General features: G+C 37.4%; 1 protein-coding gene and 1 long non-coding RNA gene across 3 annotated transcripts in view; one reads left to right on the top strand and one right to left on the bottom strand.

The window, feature by feature from the left end:
• The window catches only part of LOC125804584 (uncharacterized), a 432,046-nt gene that overhangs the window by 88,808 nt on the left and 326,173 nt on the right, over positions 1 to 17,065 (top strand). The gene's annotated exons all lie outside the window — the stretch shown is intronic.
• Positions 212 to 17,022, bottom strand: slc33a1 (solute carrier family 33 member 1). 2 transcript variants are annotated; one of them, XM_015600826.3, is made up of 7 exons: positions 16,929 to 17,022; positions 14,396 to 15,158; positions 12,673 to 12,875; positions 8,671 to 8,855; positions 6,993 to 7,110; positions 6,167 to 6,382; positions 212 to 4,304 (listed from the first exon to the last, which is right to left on the bottom strand). In XM_015600826.3, exons 2-7 carry the CDS (start codon positions 15,114 to 15,116, stop codon positions 4,137 to 4,139), a joined length of 1,611 nt encoding a protein of 536 aa, XP_015456312.2. In that variant the 5' UTR covers positions 15,117 to 15,158; positions 16,929 to 17,022; the 3' UTR covers positions 212 to 4,136. The 2 variants fall into 2 exon arrangements, with proteins under 2 accessions (XP_015456312.2, XP_007231608.2); XM_007231546.4 differs by having other exon boundaries at positions 16,768 to 17,020.

Genomic DNA, 17,065 nt, shown 5'->3' with positions numbered 1-17,065 from the left:
TTTCTTTAGAGAAATTACAGATGAAGCCTGATGAAGAGTACTGTTTCCTACAACTTCAAAAGATTTGGAAAACTGGAGAAAACTGGTACAGGAAGAGTCATGTCTGACTAAAATTCTGTGTTTTTTCCAGTGAAACCTGACATAAAAAACAATTAAAAGAATTTAACATGTTAAGTGTAGTGCAGGAGAAGTAAAGAACAATACAAATGGATTGATGTTCAGTGTTGCACAATGTTCTTTTAATTTCATACAATTTATGCTCTTGATTTTCATAAATGTTACACTTTGGGAAAGCAGCTAAAATGTTCCTCAGAACATTTAAAACATATTTTCAACTTGTCAAGTAGCTGCGGCCTGCCCCTTAAAAACTGTTTACTCACAACCATGAACATTGATTTTCAGGTGCATGTGACAAAAAAAAGCATATTTATTATAAATGACGAAATAGCTATGAATCTAACAGTTGTTTGGACTCTTTTAAACTGTACTTCTTTTAGTGAGATACCGTTATCCTGTGCATCCTTTTTTTTTTCCAAAGTGCTGGTGACTTGCTATTATTGCTGCATTACAAGGCCTATAGGCTGCAGCCAAGATGGACTACAGTTGGCATTCTGAGGACACAACTGATGTATCCTTCCTGATCTTCAGTCACCCCACAGAAAAATGGCCACAATTCAGCAAAAAACAAAGCCTCAGGGGCAAAGTTAATTTTAAAATGTTAGTTTTCATATTTATAATGATTTTTTTTTGTAATAAAAAAAACAAAAAAACAAAACAAAAAAAAAACATGATTTTTACAAGACAATGTCACCATAACACAAATGTTTGCTGGAGGCGTCACCCCACAGCCTTGTTAGACCAATATATTCCATATGTGTGATTAACAGGCTAGTGAGAGAGTCTTCAAAGGGAAATTTGACCAAAAACTCGCCATACCTCGACTGCAGCCTAGGCTTTGGAATGCAGCTTATGACATCAGCCAAGTTAAAGTTGCCATTATGAAAATACTTCCATTACCGAATGTTTAAATTAAAGAAAATTACCCAAAAAACATCTTATTTTGGTAAAAATTGTCAAACACAGTTACTGTACACTTCCTTCACTAAACACATTGTAATTAGCTGGTAAGGTAAATTCAGTCACACATTCAAATACATAAATATAATGTGTAAAAAGGCATGGAATAAGGCATTTTTCATGCATAGCCAGACCATACGTAACCTACGTAATCTCGACTTTAAAAACCCTCTTAAGTCTCAGGGCAACCAAACAATCCTCCATACAATCACTAATAACGAATGGGAGATCACTTTGCATTAACGCTAGTGATGCACTGAAATTAAATTAAAATGTTTCTATAATCCAAACTAAACAAAATGAGACACTGGGCCAAAAAACAAATACTGAACTTTTTCTCCCTGTTTTAATTACTATAACAACATTTTTCACTATTTCTTATTTGGACAAACCCTAAAAGCCATTTTTGGCTGAATATTTTTTGGTATATTCAGTGAATCCCTAATCAACGCATCATGCTAACAGTCGTTAGCAGTTAACAGCTTTGCTAATCATTAGGATTTTCAGTCAGCTTATTCCTCAAGTTGAACTCCTCAAAGCTGTGATATTTGTGATAGCCTGCCTAACTCACAAACACTAACTAGCTACCATAGCTACATATTTTGAAATGGTTTATATGTTTTATTTAGCATTAAGCTGCTTATACATTATCTCTGTTACTTTAAGCGACCTAGCTTAGCTAGCTAAAACTGTGGAGAGACCAGTAGCTAGTAAATGCTAACCAAAAACAGGTATTCTTAGCATTCAGACATGAAGGAATGCTTTATTCCTTACAACAGAATGAAACAGAATCTATTGAGATTAGACTAAATTTGATTCAGAGTGACCTGTTGAACAATTTCCCTTTTGGTTCATTGCAGGAAATATGAATAAAAAGATAAAACTAATGTTGGCTGGTGTTAATATTTGACCACATTGCAGATGTAAACATTCTTTAAAGGAATAGCCTGGGAAATAATCAAATTATCATGGTTTATCACTTAAAATGCAGCAGATCAGGTTAGTTATTTTTGATATGTGCTAATATGGTGTAAGGCTAACACTGCAAACAAACACAGGACTCAATATAGTAGCGTTACATGAAGACCCTTATTAGCTAAAACTGAAATTAGATAATGTATACTATACTACTATACTTTCTAACAGAAATAAGTGGAACAGCAGGACAACTAATTGCTAATGACAAATTAGAGAAAACGTAAAACTGAATTAATGAATCATGCTAATAGGCGTTAGCTTTGCGGCAGCATTTTCAGTCGTATATTAATACACTTCACCTTTACTACACTTGCCTTACAAGGCACACCGTTTACATCGGCTGTGTTCGGAATAGTTCACTCATTAAAGGAGAACTCCAGTGTGAAATGGGCTTGTAGTTTAGCAAAACCTGAAAATGAGCATTGACTTTTGTCGAATAGCTCACCTCCGTTTACCCACAACATGATGTTCCCTACAGGCTTATAATGCTAGTGATGGGGGCATAGCACTGCCGCAAAAAGATGTATATAAATGTATATATTTTCCTTTTGTTATATTTCAGTATATTTTTTCTGTAACAATTTGTATATATAGATTTATTATTATTTGTTTATATATTTTCCTGACCTGTTTCTCTGTCCGTTTCTTTGTTCTTTTCTCTGTGCTGCTGTAACATTGCAAGTTTCACTACATTTAACGCATTCGCCATTAACTATGTAGCATTTGCTATATATATAAAACTGAATAGAAAAAGACCAACCAAACAACAATCCTTGTTTGTGCTGCTTTGAGGACGTTAAACGCAACACCACCGCACTACATTTTATGGTATACATTGGGAATTCCAGTGTATAATTCTAACATTTGTACACTACATTTTGTGCTTCATTATGGGTGCTTAATAGTGGACTACACAGGAAATAAAATGTATAAAATCTTCAGATTTTGAACAGCACTACAACTATTTCTGTAAGAGGGAGTGATTCCGAACGCAGCAACTGAATTACTCAATTTGCAGTTTTCTGCTTAATTTATATTATTTTGAACCAATCTTCAATACACAGTACAAAAGTCAAATTAGTAATATAATGCAATGTTCGATCATTGGCTACCATTTTAAAGAAAAAAACTAATTTTGGGAAATAGTATATAAATGTACTCCAGAACAACAAACTTTTGCAATGCCATTCTGCCCAATACTGTGCAACCCTGCCGTGTTTCAAAACACCCTGAAAAAAAAAAAAAACAATCTGTCTGTGTTTTGAAGTTTTTATGCAGGTAGTACAGAAGTAAAATTGATGAAGTCCAGTGTTTGTAGGCAACATTATCCTACCATCTCTTTTTCCAAGCTAAAAAAAAAAAGAATACATATGTTGGCTGATCAAAAGCATTTAGTACAAATAAGAAATCGGATAATTTGATTTTTCACCAAACAACTCTATTAAAAAAGGTCCTACTGTACGTAAAGAATTTTTATAAACTGCAAAAAACAAAAAAAACAATCACAAGGCACAATAAACTCAGGTTACAGTTAACAGACAGTGTGATTGTATATTCAGCAAAGAGAACTGATGGTTGAACATTAATATGGAGCAGCAGCTACCTTGTCAATACAGTATATTACAGTACAGAACTTTAACCTATCGTGAATTACTAATAGTGTGTGTGTGTGTGTGCCCTTTTTTCTGTTAAAAACCGATTTAGAGATGGAGAGGAAGCAGCCACAGTAATGATGAAACAGTACACAAAAACTGTACCGTTGTCATCTGAACAAGGATAAATATTTCTCTTTTATCATGGAAGTTCTCAGTCCAGTTAAAACTGAACCAGAGTCCGGAAAGGAAAGCACATGTATGAGAAACAGAGTAAGAGGAGGAGCAAAGGCATCCTGAAAAGAAGGAAACGTGTACAGGTGTAACTCATACTTCATTCAAATACACTGACATTGCAGATGAGTGAAATCCAGTCTGGAAAACTTACTCCTTCTGATTGGCTTTCACTCATTGTTAGCAATGTTAGCATTTGAACAGTTCCTTTAGAAGTCCGAGGCTTTGGGCTCATTGTGTCCATTTGTATTAGTGCTATTTGCGGACCCTGCAGTGCCACGCTGCTGGGCTCTCCTCCTGTAACCGCTTCATTTTCTTCCCGAAGAATATCCACCAACACAGGCCAATTACCACACACACCAGAGACTCCACATAGTAGCCATCCAGCGCCGTCACACACATGCCACCTTCTTTAACACACAACTGCAGAGAGAATAAAAATAACTGTCAGTCAAAGCAAAACAAAAAAATCTAAGATTTCCACAATTAAAGTAGCAAAAAAACATTTTACACTGAAAGCAGATGAAGGAATTAATCATTTTGCAGTTTTTATTCAGAATTAGCAATGTTCAGAAATTCCATTAAACATAAATCCCTACAGTTACAACTACTGCTAATACTTTACTACTGAATCTACTACTGATGCTAATTCTACCACTATTTCTGCTAACACTGCTACTGTCACTACCACTGCTTTCCCTCAATTTTCCCGTATTATATTAAATAAAAAAGGATTCATCAGAAGACAGGCCACTGAGCACTGTGTGAATGGGAAAGCTCTAAACACCAATCATGGTGCCGGTTCATGGATAAAGTCCCGCCTTTCAGGAGAAACAGCAAATCAGTTTAGTTGTTTTGCGGAAGCGTGGTGGAGAGTTAGTGTGAGTAGGGAAGCACCCTCACTGCAAGCTTTAACAGCGGGCTGTAGCAGCAGCTGACGTTAAAACATATGATTTTTTTAAAAGGAAGGCTATGGTGGGCTAACCATGTAAACTGTGATGACACTGTTTCTGATAGCTGGTTAAAAATACACATCTGAATCAAAACACACAGATCAAACCCACAGTGTGCTTAATAAAATGCAGCTTAGTCAGTTAGCATAACTTTGAAATTAGATAGATAGATTGTCAAGGTTTGAGAAAAAAAAAATGTAATGTTTAACTTGCCCTGATGTGCCTGGTCAGCCAATAACTGTTTCATTTTCAAATTGTGTTTGTTAATATAGGATTGCAGGACTTGTAAGCTACAATGAATGAAAATCCATTTAGCTAACTAGTTTGCTAGAAGTTCGATGTAGAGGATAGCTTATCACCCAGTACAACACTGGGTGATGCTGGTAGTTTCATAGCAGTTTCATAACTCTTGTCACTGCCCTAAAACTGTGTATTTTCCACCTGATCCAATTGATCAGCTAATTAACAATCCTTTACTGAGTTTACCCGTTAAAATCCCTTAGCCCCCTATGGAGCATAAATCAGTCATTATGTAAATCCAGCAGTTTATTAGACACATCATACTTTATTAAGGTCATTTAAAGCAGAGAAAGCTCTAGAATACACAGAACAGTGGGAATGCAGTAGAATATGCAGGAAAAGTGTTGAGAAACATGACTAGCAGCATTACAACTGCTATTATTCCCACTACTTGTTATTGTAACTACTGCTGCTACTACTACTACTACTATTAGTAATAGGGTTCCTGCTACTACTATTAATACTTTTAACACTGCTACTGTCACTACTACTGCTAATACCATTGCTACTAGTACTATGAGTGGTAGCAGTACAACTACTATTATTCGCACTACCCCTACTATTACTAGTAATACTACTATGTACTACTAAGTACCATTACTTATACTACTACTTCCAATACTACTCCAATACTACCTCCAGTACTATCATTATTTATACTACTACTTTACGGTCATTGCTACTTCTGCTATTACTGCTGCTACTAGTAGTATAGGTGCTGCAATCATTACTATTACTCCTGCTACCACTACTGCTACTACTGTGCTGCTACCACTGCTACAACTGTTGATACTAAATGGAGGCATATAACATTTATATATTGCAGGGCTAAATGTACAGTTTGACTGATTATGCAGTGTGTAGAATTATGCACATTATTACAAATCACTGGTAGTATGACGATGCTTCATACTGTCTGCATACTAGTGGGAACTTGCCGCCAAGTTTTTCACTCGCATGTTCACCTGTACTCTGTGACGTGACACTAAATAAAAATCTTGAATCTTGAATCTTGATGCCAAGTCCACTTACCCCAGCTTCTTCAGGAGACCCACATGTCTGGCCAACTGCTCCCTGACACTCTTTAGATGTGAGGGGGTCCACCAGCCACAGGGCGAGAGTGGAGGGCCAATTTCCCCCCAGATTGGTCACTGTGTTCAGCAGAGTCATATAAGTGCCCCCTATCAGTGGATCGCTTACCTTAGCATGAAAAGCCATGCAGGCCACATACATGCTGTACAGTGCCACCTAGTGGAGAAACAGAGGAGTTACATGTTAAAGAACCTGCTATTGAAATTAAAAGACTACACTACTGCTTATGAATCTAGAATCTAAATCAGTATGAATGTGCATACATGTCACTTTTAGATCTCTTTCAGATTTAAGGCATACTGACCACTAGTTAAGACCACTAGCATTCTGAATGGAATAGCAACTGTCACAATAAAGCCAAGTTATTACATTATATAAAAATCTATATACAAACAATCGGCTTGTTGTATGGTGTGCAAGGCCAGCTACCTATGTGATTAAACACAGTTTTACACACTACTGACAAATGATATATCACTGGGAATAATTGTGTAATCCTTTTTTTAGTTCTATGTAAAGCCCTTTTTTAAAAAGCTTCCATACAGAACTAAAAACAAAATGACAAAAACAGAAACAGGTTCTATACAGAACACCCTCCTTTTAGAAAGGAATCCTTGGATGACCCTTTAATAAGATTAAAATACCTAGGTTACCAAGGCTATTAATGAATATACACTTATTGTGAATCTGGCAGTTGTTCTTTACATTGCATTAAAAATGTTATAATGAATTGACCAACATAATTGCTTAAATCCGGCTAACTCACCTGATGCACAGCATAACTGAGCAGCACTACAGCATAGTAATACACAGGGAAGCCGTCCTCATGCTTCACACTGGGAGTCCACCACACCAGCAGAGCATATTCCAGACCTATCAGCAAGCTGCAACGAGTTTTGAAAGATCAAGTATTTCAGAACAAAAGAAAAAGAAGAATGTGGAATTTAAATGCCCTTTAAATACCAAGGCATTAAGATGTGCAACATGCTGATATTTAAGGCTGGTTTATACTTCAGCATCAAGTCAACGCATTGTCCACAGCATGGCCTATGCCAGTGCCACATCATTGCAGTAGGGCTGCAACCATTAGTCAACATAAAATCAATTTTAACTATAAAAAATTGTCAACATGGAATTTTATAGTTGACGCTTTGTTAATGTGTGACACATACGGCTCACTCTCTGCGTCTCCAAAAATGTAAACACACCAAATAAGAGACAAAACAACACACTTACGCAACCCTTGTATATCCGCTCCTTATACATTTAAACATATTCATAGTGTTCATAGTGTTTAAGTCCCACATATAGTGCTTCTGTTTTCTTTGGAGTGAGGGTTGCCAAATCCAGTGAAAAAGTCTGTCTTAAGGATACCCTTCAGACCTTTAAACCAGCACTATATCTAAAGTTGCCATAGACATTCACAACACAGCACATTTTCATTTTAAACCATTTGCAATTAAAGGTTTTTGGAAGCCATGATAAATATAATAGTGGCCTAAAGAACAAACACCTTGTGACCATTGAAATTTCAGCTGCGACTTTAAAACAAGCCCAGTTTTGCATGAAAACTAAAAAACCTGGCAACTTGGGTTAATGAGGCAATTCAAGAGCGCAATGCAAAGGGAAAATTTAATGCTGAAAAAAGTAAATACTAATAAAAAAAAAACAATATTATAAATAATATATAAAAATAATAAACTTAATTGCAATTTACATACATAAAAATAAACATTGAGTACGTTTTCCTCTCAGGAAATGTTTCTCACAAAGAAGACATTAAATGTTTTATCAAAACATGGTCAAATTCAAAGTAATAAATAAATTAGCTCAATATTTGCTCCTAACTGAAGACATTTAAGTAGAATTTCCTAAAAATAACAACATCCTGCATGTGTGAATGTTTCTTATAATATGCTGGGTAATTTTTTGTATAGGTACGTCAGCTATCAAAATGTTATGCAAAATCATTCTAGGGCCCTAAAAGGAAGAACAAATGGATGGCATGATAAAAATAATCATGACTAATCGACTAATCTGTACTAAGGCTCGCTGGAACAATCATGATTGTTGATTTAGAGCAAAGGTATAAATTGGCTTTAGTGAGCAAATATAGTATGTAATCTGTTGTGTTTGGCCATATCTGATTGTGAATACAATGGGCAACCTGTGCCCATCCCATACTGTGTTTCAGCAGTTTCAAGTACAAAGCAACAAATAATCGCCACTAAAATTTTAAGTCAATAAATTGTTAAAATTGACTGTTACTTATGTTGATTAATCATTGCAGCCATAGCAGGTAACTGTACAGTCCCACAACTTTCTACAATTTTTGCTCGCATCTGTTAATCAGTGATTAGATCACTATAAACATTTACTACAGCATACTGCCATCGTTAAAGCGTCACTAACTTTGTAAGATGTTTAATTTCCTAGAAACTCACCGGAAAGGAAAGGCTTTGTAGAAGATGTCAAGAGGTCGAGGTCCAGCTGTATATTTACTGATGATCACCGGAAGCAGAATCTGCAGGGGTACCATGGGAACAGCCAGGAGAGCCAGCTCAGCTTTAGGCACACCTGCTTCCACCAGCTTTAGTCCTGTTACAGCGTCTGCTGCAGAAAAGCCCATCTGACAGAAAGAGAGAAAGAGTTACTACTACTGTTACTGCCGTCATTGAAGGGTGACTAGTCAAATAAACTAGCCACCAGAAGGTCACCGGTACGGATCCTTCTACCATATTTGGAATGTCCTGGTTTTACTCTTGAGCAAGACACTTCCCAACTTCCTCCAGCAACACTGCTGTACTGGCAATTAGGGGTGGGAATCGATTACTATCTCACGATTCGATTCGATTCCGATTTTGGGGGCCACGATTCGATTCAAAATCGATTTTTGATTCAAAACGATTTGAATTATAAAAATTTCTGCTTCTGGCTTATGAATCTTATTGAAAAAAAACCCTCCATAATATACACTGGTCCTGGAGCAAGTAATGTGTTACAAAAACAATAAAATGTGCAGGAATGTGGGTCCTCAGTGACAGAGGAATCACTGGGATATCACAATGACGTTAATGAACAATAAATAAATAATAAATAACACTGCTTTATTACCAGGCTACTAGCGGTGGTGTGTAGGTGACGCTGCTGGGCTGATGTGATGATAGCAGTGGAGCGCTAAAGTTCAGGAGCAGCTGCTGATTAACTAGTTAATTTAAGGTCGTTGTATTTCTTCAGAAAGGGGGCAGGAGGTGGAGAAATTAATTCATATTGTCCATTCCTTAATTCCTCTGTGATGAGGAGCTGAAATTAGCTCTGATTAGCTTATTGTTATTTTTCCGTTCCGCCTTAAATGCTGCAGCCCGCAGCCACCTGTAGCGTTATTTAAGGTGGAACTGGAAAGTTAGCTTGTTAGCTAGCTAACAGTTACTGAAACTAACTACTAGCGATCTTTTTTATGCTTGTTATGAAGCATTCTGCCATAAAACATTAAAACTACACGTTAATCTAAGGTAATATAGTGCTTGTTCTGCCATCTTACCGGTGATTCTCAAACACCTACTACGCTCTGTGTGGGTCTGGAAGACCTCGGTTTGAAGGGACAAGCGGGTTGCCAGGTCCAACAAAAATACCCAGCCCAAAATCAGTCCAAAACCCGCCCCTCAGAATCGATTTTGGGACATTTTAAATCGATTCTGAATCGTAGTAAATGAGAATCAAGATTCTTATGTGAATCGATTTTTTGGCACACCTCTACTGGCAATACAGTGCTTCTCCCAGTCAGACCAAAGTCAATAGAATCAACCATTTCCAGTGAGATAAACAGAGAAAGGATAAACAGAGTAAACCTCTAAACTTCTTTGGCAAGATTACACGTGACGCTGTCTTTTATTAAGCTCAATAAACTGAAACAGGAAAAGATAATGTGAGAACGAAAAATGTGAAGCAGTCAATAATGGATATTTGCACAAAAATACACAATAAAAAGGAACGCCAAACATCATAGGTGAAAATTTCAAAGATGTCAAAGATCAATCAAATCTTCATACCACTAAAACCAACAACCTGGGCTTAAAAACTTACACTCTGTTTACACCTGGTGACTTCAGCCCAATCCTATTTCTAATTTGTACCCCTACCCCTTGTTGTTGAGTAGGGCTGGGTATCGAAATTCGATACCAAAAAGGCACCAACCGAAATGTCTCGGTACTACCGAGTACCGAAAGGTCAAAAAATATTTTGGGCTTGTTTCCGATACTTTGCATGAAACGCACATAAATGTGCCAAACACAGAGAGCGCATGCAGTGTAGGGCTGCAACAAATTATCATTTTGGTAGTCAACTAATCTGCCGATTTTTAAAAAAAATTATTAGTCGATTAGTCAACGATTATTTCCGCCATGTTCTCCACTTCTGCTGAACATGAGATTTAAAAGGCATTTTAATGTGTAGATGTGGTTTAAACATGGAAAGTAGTGATTATTTTGTGAGTAAATATTTAATCTGTTGTGTTTGGGTACTTTTGGAGACAGACTAAGTTGAGTTTGAACTGTGTGACTGAGCCATTTACCCATCTGCCATTGCACTTCTGTCCCCAGCACTTTGTGTAATGCGGTACTGCTACAAATAACGATTAGTCGACAAATTTAAATAACCAACTTTGTCGATTATATCAACTAATCGTTGCAGCCCTAGTGCAGTGTGCTAAAAACAACCCTATAGCACACAAACGGCGAGTGCGCACAAAAACGCAGTTCATTCAAACTGTTAATACACAGACATTGTGCTCTCAGAAGCGCTAAAGTTCAGCAACCTAGCTCCTGGTTACATAGTTAAATTTAGGGCATCGTATGTCTTCAGAAAGCGGGCAAGTGGTGCAGGAATTAATTATTATTGCCCACTCCATAACTGCTCTATGATGGGAAGCTGAAATGAGCTTTTATTAACTTTTTTTTTTCTTTTCCACCTTAAATGCCGCAGCGATGCGACGCACCATTTCAGGTGGAATGAGAAAGTTAGTTAGTTAGCTTGATAGTTAGATAGCTGGGATTGGGCCTCCATGTGTCCTGAGTATCAGGATTATATAACAGTCACACATAATAATAAGCACACATAAGATGCATTTAAAAGAGTCACAAATCTGAATACTTAAACCAATTCAGGAGGTAATCTAAGATGCATGAGATTATTTACACTGTTACAGCAGGGTGAACTCATCTACCTCTACAAGGCAAATTCAACAAGCAAAACTGCTCCCTCTCTCTATGTCGAACATCACTACTAAGGTAATCAGTGTAAATCCTACAATCCAGATACTATTCACCTCTCCAAGCCAGTTTCTCCCATTTTCTACCTAAAATTGCACACCTTAATCTTGATGCTGTATACTAGGGGTGTGCCATATCGTATCGTCCGCGAGAATACCGCCAACATTTTTCGATATTGTGAGCGATATATATACCCTAAAATATCAAGCCTTATCACCCACCCCCAATTATCACATCAGGGTACTTCTTTTATGCTGTTTTTAGCAAAAGAAAAATTCACACTGTTCTCATTTCCCATTTTATATCTACTAGAGACAGATTATATTTGTCCAGTATCATTTATTTTACTTTAATCCTGGATATATGGAGATATGTAGAACGCATTATTAGTACCATGACATTCTGGACAAATCTGAGTAATTTCTGACATTTTAAAATTAAAATCTAAGTTAAGGGTGTGCCATATCATATCACATGCAATAAGAAAATGTATTACTCATTTTGATGCACTAGTGTATTCTTGAAATCATTTTTTAAATTCAGTATTTCGTCATATCGCCAAAAGATATTTTAGGGCCATATCCCCCCAGTCCCCCCCCACTGTATACTCAAGCAGAATATGAACTAGAGGAGGTTTCATGAAGTATTGTTACTGAAAAGCCTTTAAAAGGTTTATTTGAAAATACTTAAAGATATTAAAATTAAATTAAATGTATCACTATTACCAATTTAACCCAACAAATAGCCAAAATTCCATTTAAATACTAGATTGTGGTGCCTATAAATTAAACAGTTCTAGTCCTAGAACACTTATTTATACTTATACTTACTTATATTGATTGTGTAGACTGTCAGAAAACATCTTAAAGATACAATATGTAGTATTTTTCTACATTATAGTTTACTTTCAAATACTTTAACAATACAAACCCAATGGCTGGTGAAAGAAAGACATTTTATAGCTTACAAACTTCCTTGTATTCTTACAACGTGCCAGTATGTTAGATTTAGTTATTTGTATTATTAGAAAATATTCATTTTTACATGATAAAATACTTATTGCACCTTAAAGAGTGTAAAAACCCAGGTATAAACAGGGTCATATAGAATCTATGTACTCTGTCAATTATTTTGCTTATTTATTTAATATCTCAAATGAAGATGTCGATAACTGAATACCTTGGATGTGAGGAGCAGGCAGCAGAAGGTGAAGACAGCAGGCATCTTAATGATGGAGAACAGTTGTTTATAGGTCTCCAGAACTCCATGTGTTTCCTCTTTCATCCTTTTTTTGGAGTGCTGCTGTCTGCTGTCCTCCTTCTTTATGATGGCCACAAGAGTAGTTGACACCATAAACACGATTCCCCAGAAAAACAGGAAATCTGATGAACACAAAAGAAAAAATGGGCATGTAAAACATATCAATTACACTTAATTAAAAGTAGCATGATTATTCGTAATAAACCAATGCAGCGATTTCCATGAATCGATAAAGGACAATAAAAAGTTAAAAGTGTGAGTTTTAATCTACATTGCTGCAGTGGTTAAGTGGTAATATAAGAATTAAGTAGGGTAAACTTATGAATTCATTGATCCCAGCCAAAATGTCATTGCACAGCCTAACATGCTTGGAGAACACTAACTGCCAGTTCTGTTTCACCAGCTGAGAGATGACCATTACCTTCACCGATAGAGATTGTCCAGTTATGCTTTATGCAACTCCTGAATGTATCTGTATCTACTGGAGTATCACTTGTTTCTCCTACTTCCACTTTTTCTTCAATACATTTTTTTAAGTTTAATACTTTTACTGTGATACATTTTTATGAGCTGCATCATTACTTGTTACAATTATAAAAATGTTTTCAGAATCATTCTAAACCCACATTATCACTAAAACCAGAGCGGTAGATGCTCTGTACTGTCACCGGGATTGATAAAGCTGCTCATCAGTAAGAAGACCTTGCTGCTCCCGTTCTACAATTTCCACTGCTTTCTGTGATTTCTAAATAACACAGTGCTGTACTTTTACTTTCAGTACTTCAGTACTATATTTTACAATAAACTACTTGCAATACTTAAGTACTTACATTTTTTTATTTTTTTATTACTTCCATTTAGGTGTGGAGCTTAAAGAACACTTCACTTTCTACTCAAGTTACTTTTTTGATAAAATATTTTTTGCATTGTAGATTTATAGTAAACTATGAAGAAAAACATATGGAATTATTAAAAACAAAAATAAAAAAGTTAAACAAACTAGAAGAATATTTCTTATATTTTAGATTCATCAAAGTAGCACCTCTTGCTTAGATGACAGCTTTGCACATTTTGGCTGCTTTATGAGGTAGAGTCACCTGGAATAGCTTTCAGTTAACAGCTGTGCTGAACTTGTCAGGAGATGATTACTTGAATTTCTTGTCTCTTAATGTGTTTGAGAGCATCAGTTGTAAAGTTGTGAAGAGGTAGAGTTGGTGGTATACAGTGAATAGCTCTCTATTTGAGTAATGTTCTAATCCATATTATGGCAAGAGTTACTAAACTAAGCTAATAAAAATATACTTGAAGACTTTGAAACTTTGAAAGCGTCCTTAAGTGCAGTCACAAAGACCATCAAAAACATTATGATAAAACTGGCTCTCATCAGGACCGGCCTAGGAAAGGAAAAGCAAGAGAAACCTCTGTTGCACAGGCTACTACATGATTCCTTATGTGTTCTTTCTTAGTCTGAATTATTTCAGTATTCATTTACAATGTAGGAAAACAATAATAATTAAAAACATGGAACATATAATTAAAAACAGAACAGTAAAATATCATCATAATACCCACTTTAGGACCACCCAGCTTCCTTAAGCTTACATTACATCACAGAGACTGTATAATAACTACCAGATCATACCTGACAGAGTAACAATCCCTTTTTGCTGTGGCTCAAACCTCAAGTACTTGTTACAGAAGTCAGCTGACTCCAGAGCCAGGAACAGCACATTCCCCAGGAAGTATCCAGCAGTCTGGCCCACAGAGTTACAGGTAGAAGCGTATCCCACGTTCTCTCTGGACAGCATGGTCAGCGCCCAGCCGTCTACTGCTATGTCCTGTGTGGCTGCCAGAAAAGCCAGCATGAAGAAGACGGCGGTCAAGCTGACCACGTCTGGTCCTTTTGATCCGTTCTGCTCCAGCAGAGAGTCCACGGTGAACGACAGCCCCAGCATGAAGAGCCCCAGGAGGTACTGAGTGGGCACCAGCCAGGATTTCCTCCGGCCGAACCGCCGGATGTAGAGCGAGTCCACCAGTGGCGCCCACAGCAGCTTCAGGCTAAAGGGCCAGAAGACGAAGCTGAAGTAGGCCTGGTCTTTGTAGCTGACGTTCTTGCTCTGCATGACCAGCGGGATGCTGCCGGCCAGTCCTAACGGAATTCCCTGGAGGACGTAGAGGAAAAGCAGCAGGGACACATTGCCCAGTTCTGATCTGATACTGCAGTGACCTCTGGGGGCTCTGTCACCGCTGACCGAGTCCTGAATGAGGGCTTCTTCATCATCTACAGTTTCCTGATCACTCATGACCACCACATGTTTCCTCTGCCTCCCGTTCGCATGCCTTACGGACTCAGACAGCTCCATGTTTGCTTGCAGGGCTTCAAACCAGCTGTGCCTGTAAATGTCCTGTAAGTAGAATGGGTAGAACGGGAGTTCTGAGTCGAATGATTAAGCAAAATAAAAGATAGTCTATAGTGTACATGCAGCATGAGTAAGCAGATATTCTGTAGTGTGAAATAAGAGTGTGATAAGAGTATCACAAACTTTATATCATAAACAAACTGACTGTGTCACAGAATTCACCTGTCAATGACCAGATAAGGAGTTTAAGCACAGCTTCTTTTTTTAATCCTTGTAATGATTTTAGCTCAGTTAGCCCATTTGGTAGATATATACCAATATTGGAATTCTAAGCTAATGCCAATATATGATATCGCTCACAAACATATCTGCTAAAGCTTATACATAAATATTCATAAAATGCAAAAATAGGAACTGAATCCACCAGTATCAACTCTGGAGAGAAATTATTTTATTTTTGTAGCAGACAAATGCAAGCATGAAATATGTATAACAGTAAGTTCCAAGCATCCCCTGATAAGACTGAGCTGTGCACAGACTTTCATTACAACCACCAATATAATTAGCTTACTGTGTTCTGACTCCTTGTATATTGCAGCTTCACTGGGGGTGGAACAACAAAACTGGGCAACTAATTTACTAATTAACTAAAAATGTATATTTTTAATGGCTCTGCTCTTTACCAGAAACTATTATCCACCTTCTACCTCCTCACTAGGTGGGTAAACAACGATCCACCAATCACCACAAAAACAAAATGACGTAATAAATAATCCCAGCCAAAAGGGAAATGGAAAGTGTGCATACTGGAGCTACCAAACCATGAGTTACAAAGCCCTCCCAAACTCTGTGCCACAATTATTTTCATACTAAAATGGCTATCATATTTCTAGTCTCCATTTCTGTCTTTCAGTGGTTTACCATTAGAGTGATTTCCATGTCAGTGTTTTTTCATTACTATTTATGAATTATTTTGTTTTAAAGTCAACAAAGCAACATTCTCAGTTTAGCCAATAAAAGAAATCCTTCTGGATTTTGTTTGTTCTGTTGGAATTTCCACTGTAGTCCTGCTGTTATGTTTGTTTCTGTTGATGAGAGGCATGCTGTCTAAAGACTAAAATGATCAAACTGCATGAAGAAGCAGGTGCACACTGGACTACTGACTTACTGACACTCCATTCTAACATGATTTACAATTACATACAATACCAGTACAAGTAAAAACATCAGGAGAAAAGAGTCAGTGTGAAGGCAGGAATGAGAGTCAAGGGTCAGAATGAGTGAGAGAGAGACAGAAAGAGAGAGGTAGAGAGAGAAAGATTGAGAGAGAAAGGTAGAGAGAGAGAAAGGTAGAGACAGAGAAAGGTGTAGAGAGAGAGAGAAAGAGAGATAGAGTCAGAGAGAGTGAGTCACAGACAGAGATAGAGTCAAAAAGAGAGAGGTCGAGAGAGCTTTAGAGAGAAAGACAGATAGAGAGAGAGAGAGAGAGAGAGAGAGACAGACAGAGATAGAGTCAGAGAGAGAGAGAGAGAAAGAGAGTCACAGAGACTAAAAAGAGAGAGATATAGAGATCTTTAGAGAGAAAGACAGATAGAGAAAGATAGTCAGAATGAGAGAGAGAGAGAGAGAGAGAGAGAGAGAGTGAATAGTGTACCTGTCATGATGAAACACCGTACGGCATGTCGGTTCTGAATGCAGGCGCGAGGGTTTAAAGTGAATTAAGGTAAATGAGACGGTCTATTATGCTCTGTGTGAAGGTGTGTGCGGTGTGTTTAGCGTGCGGGTGTGTTTGCGGGGTGTTTAGTGTAGATATACCCTCCTGTTTTCTCTCTGCTCCTGAAGTTTCACTCTCCACAAACCGAGGAAGCGCAGCGTCTGCACTGGTGCAGCACTCAAACCACTCCGGCCGCTTCAGATGACGTGTCTCTGAGCCCCGGTGCTTTGGGTTCCGC

Source organism: Astyanax mexicanus, chromosome 9, assembly GCF_023375975.1.
Source record: "Astyanax mexicanus isolate ESR-SI-001 chromosome 9, AstMex3_surface, whole genome shotgun sequence".
Lineage (NCBI taxonomy): Eukaryota > Metazoa > Chordata > Actinopteri > Characiformes > Acestrorhamphidae > Astyanax > Astyanax mexicanus.
Note: the sequence above shows the minus strand (reverse complement) of the source record. Positions and strands in the feature narration are given on the sequence as shown.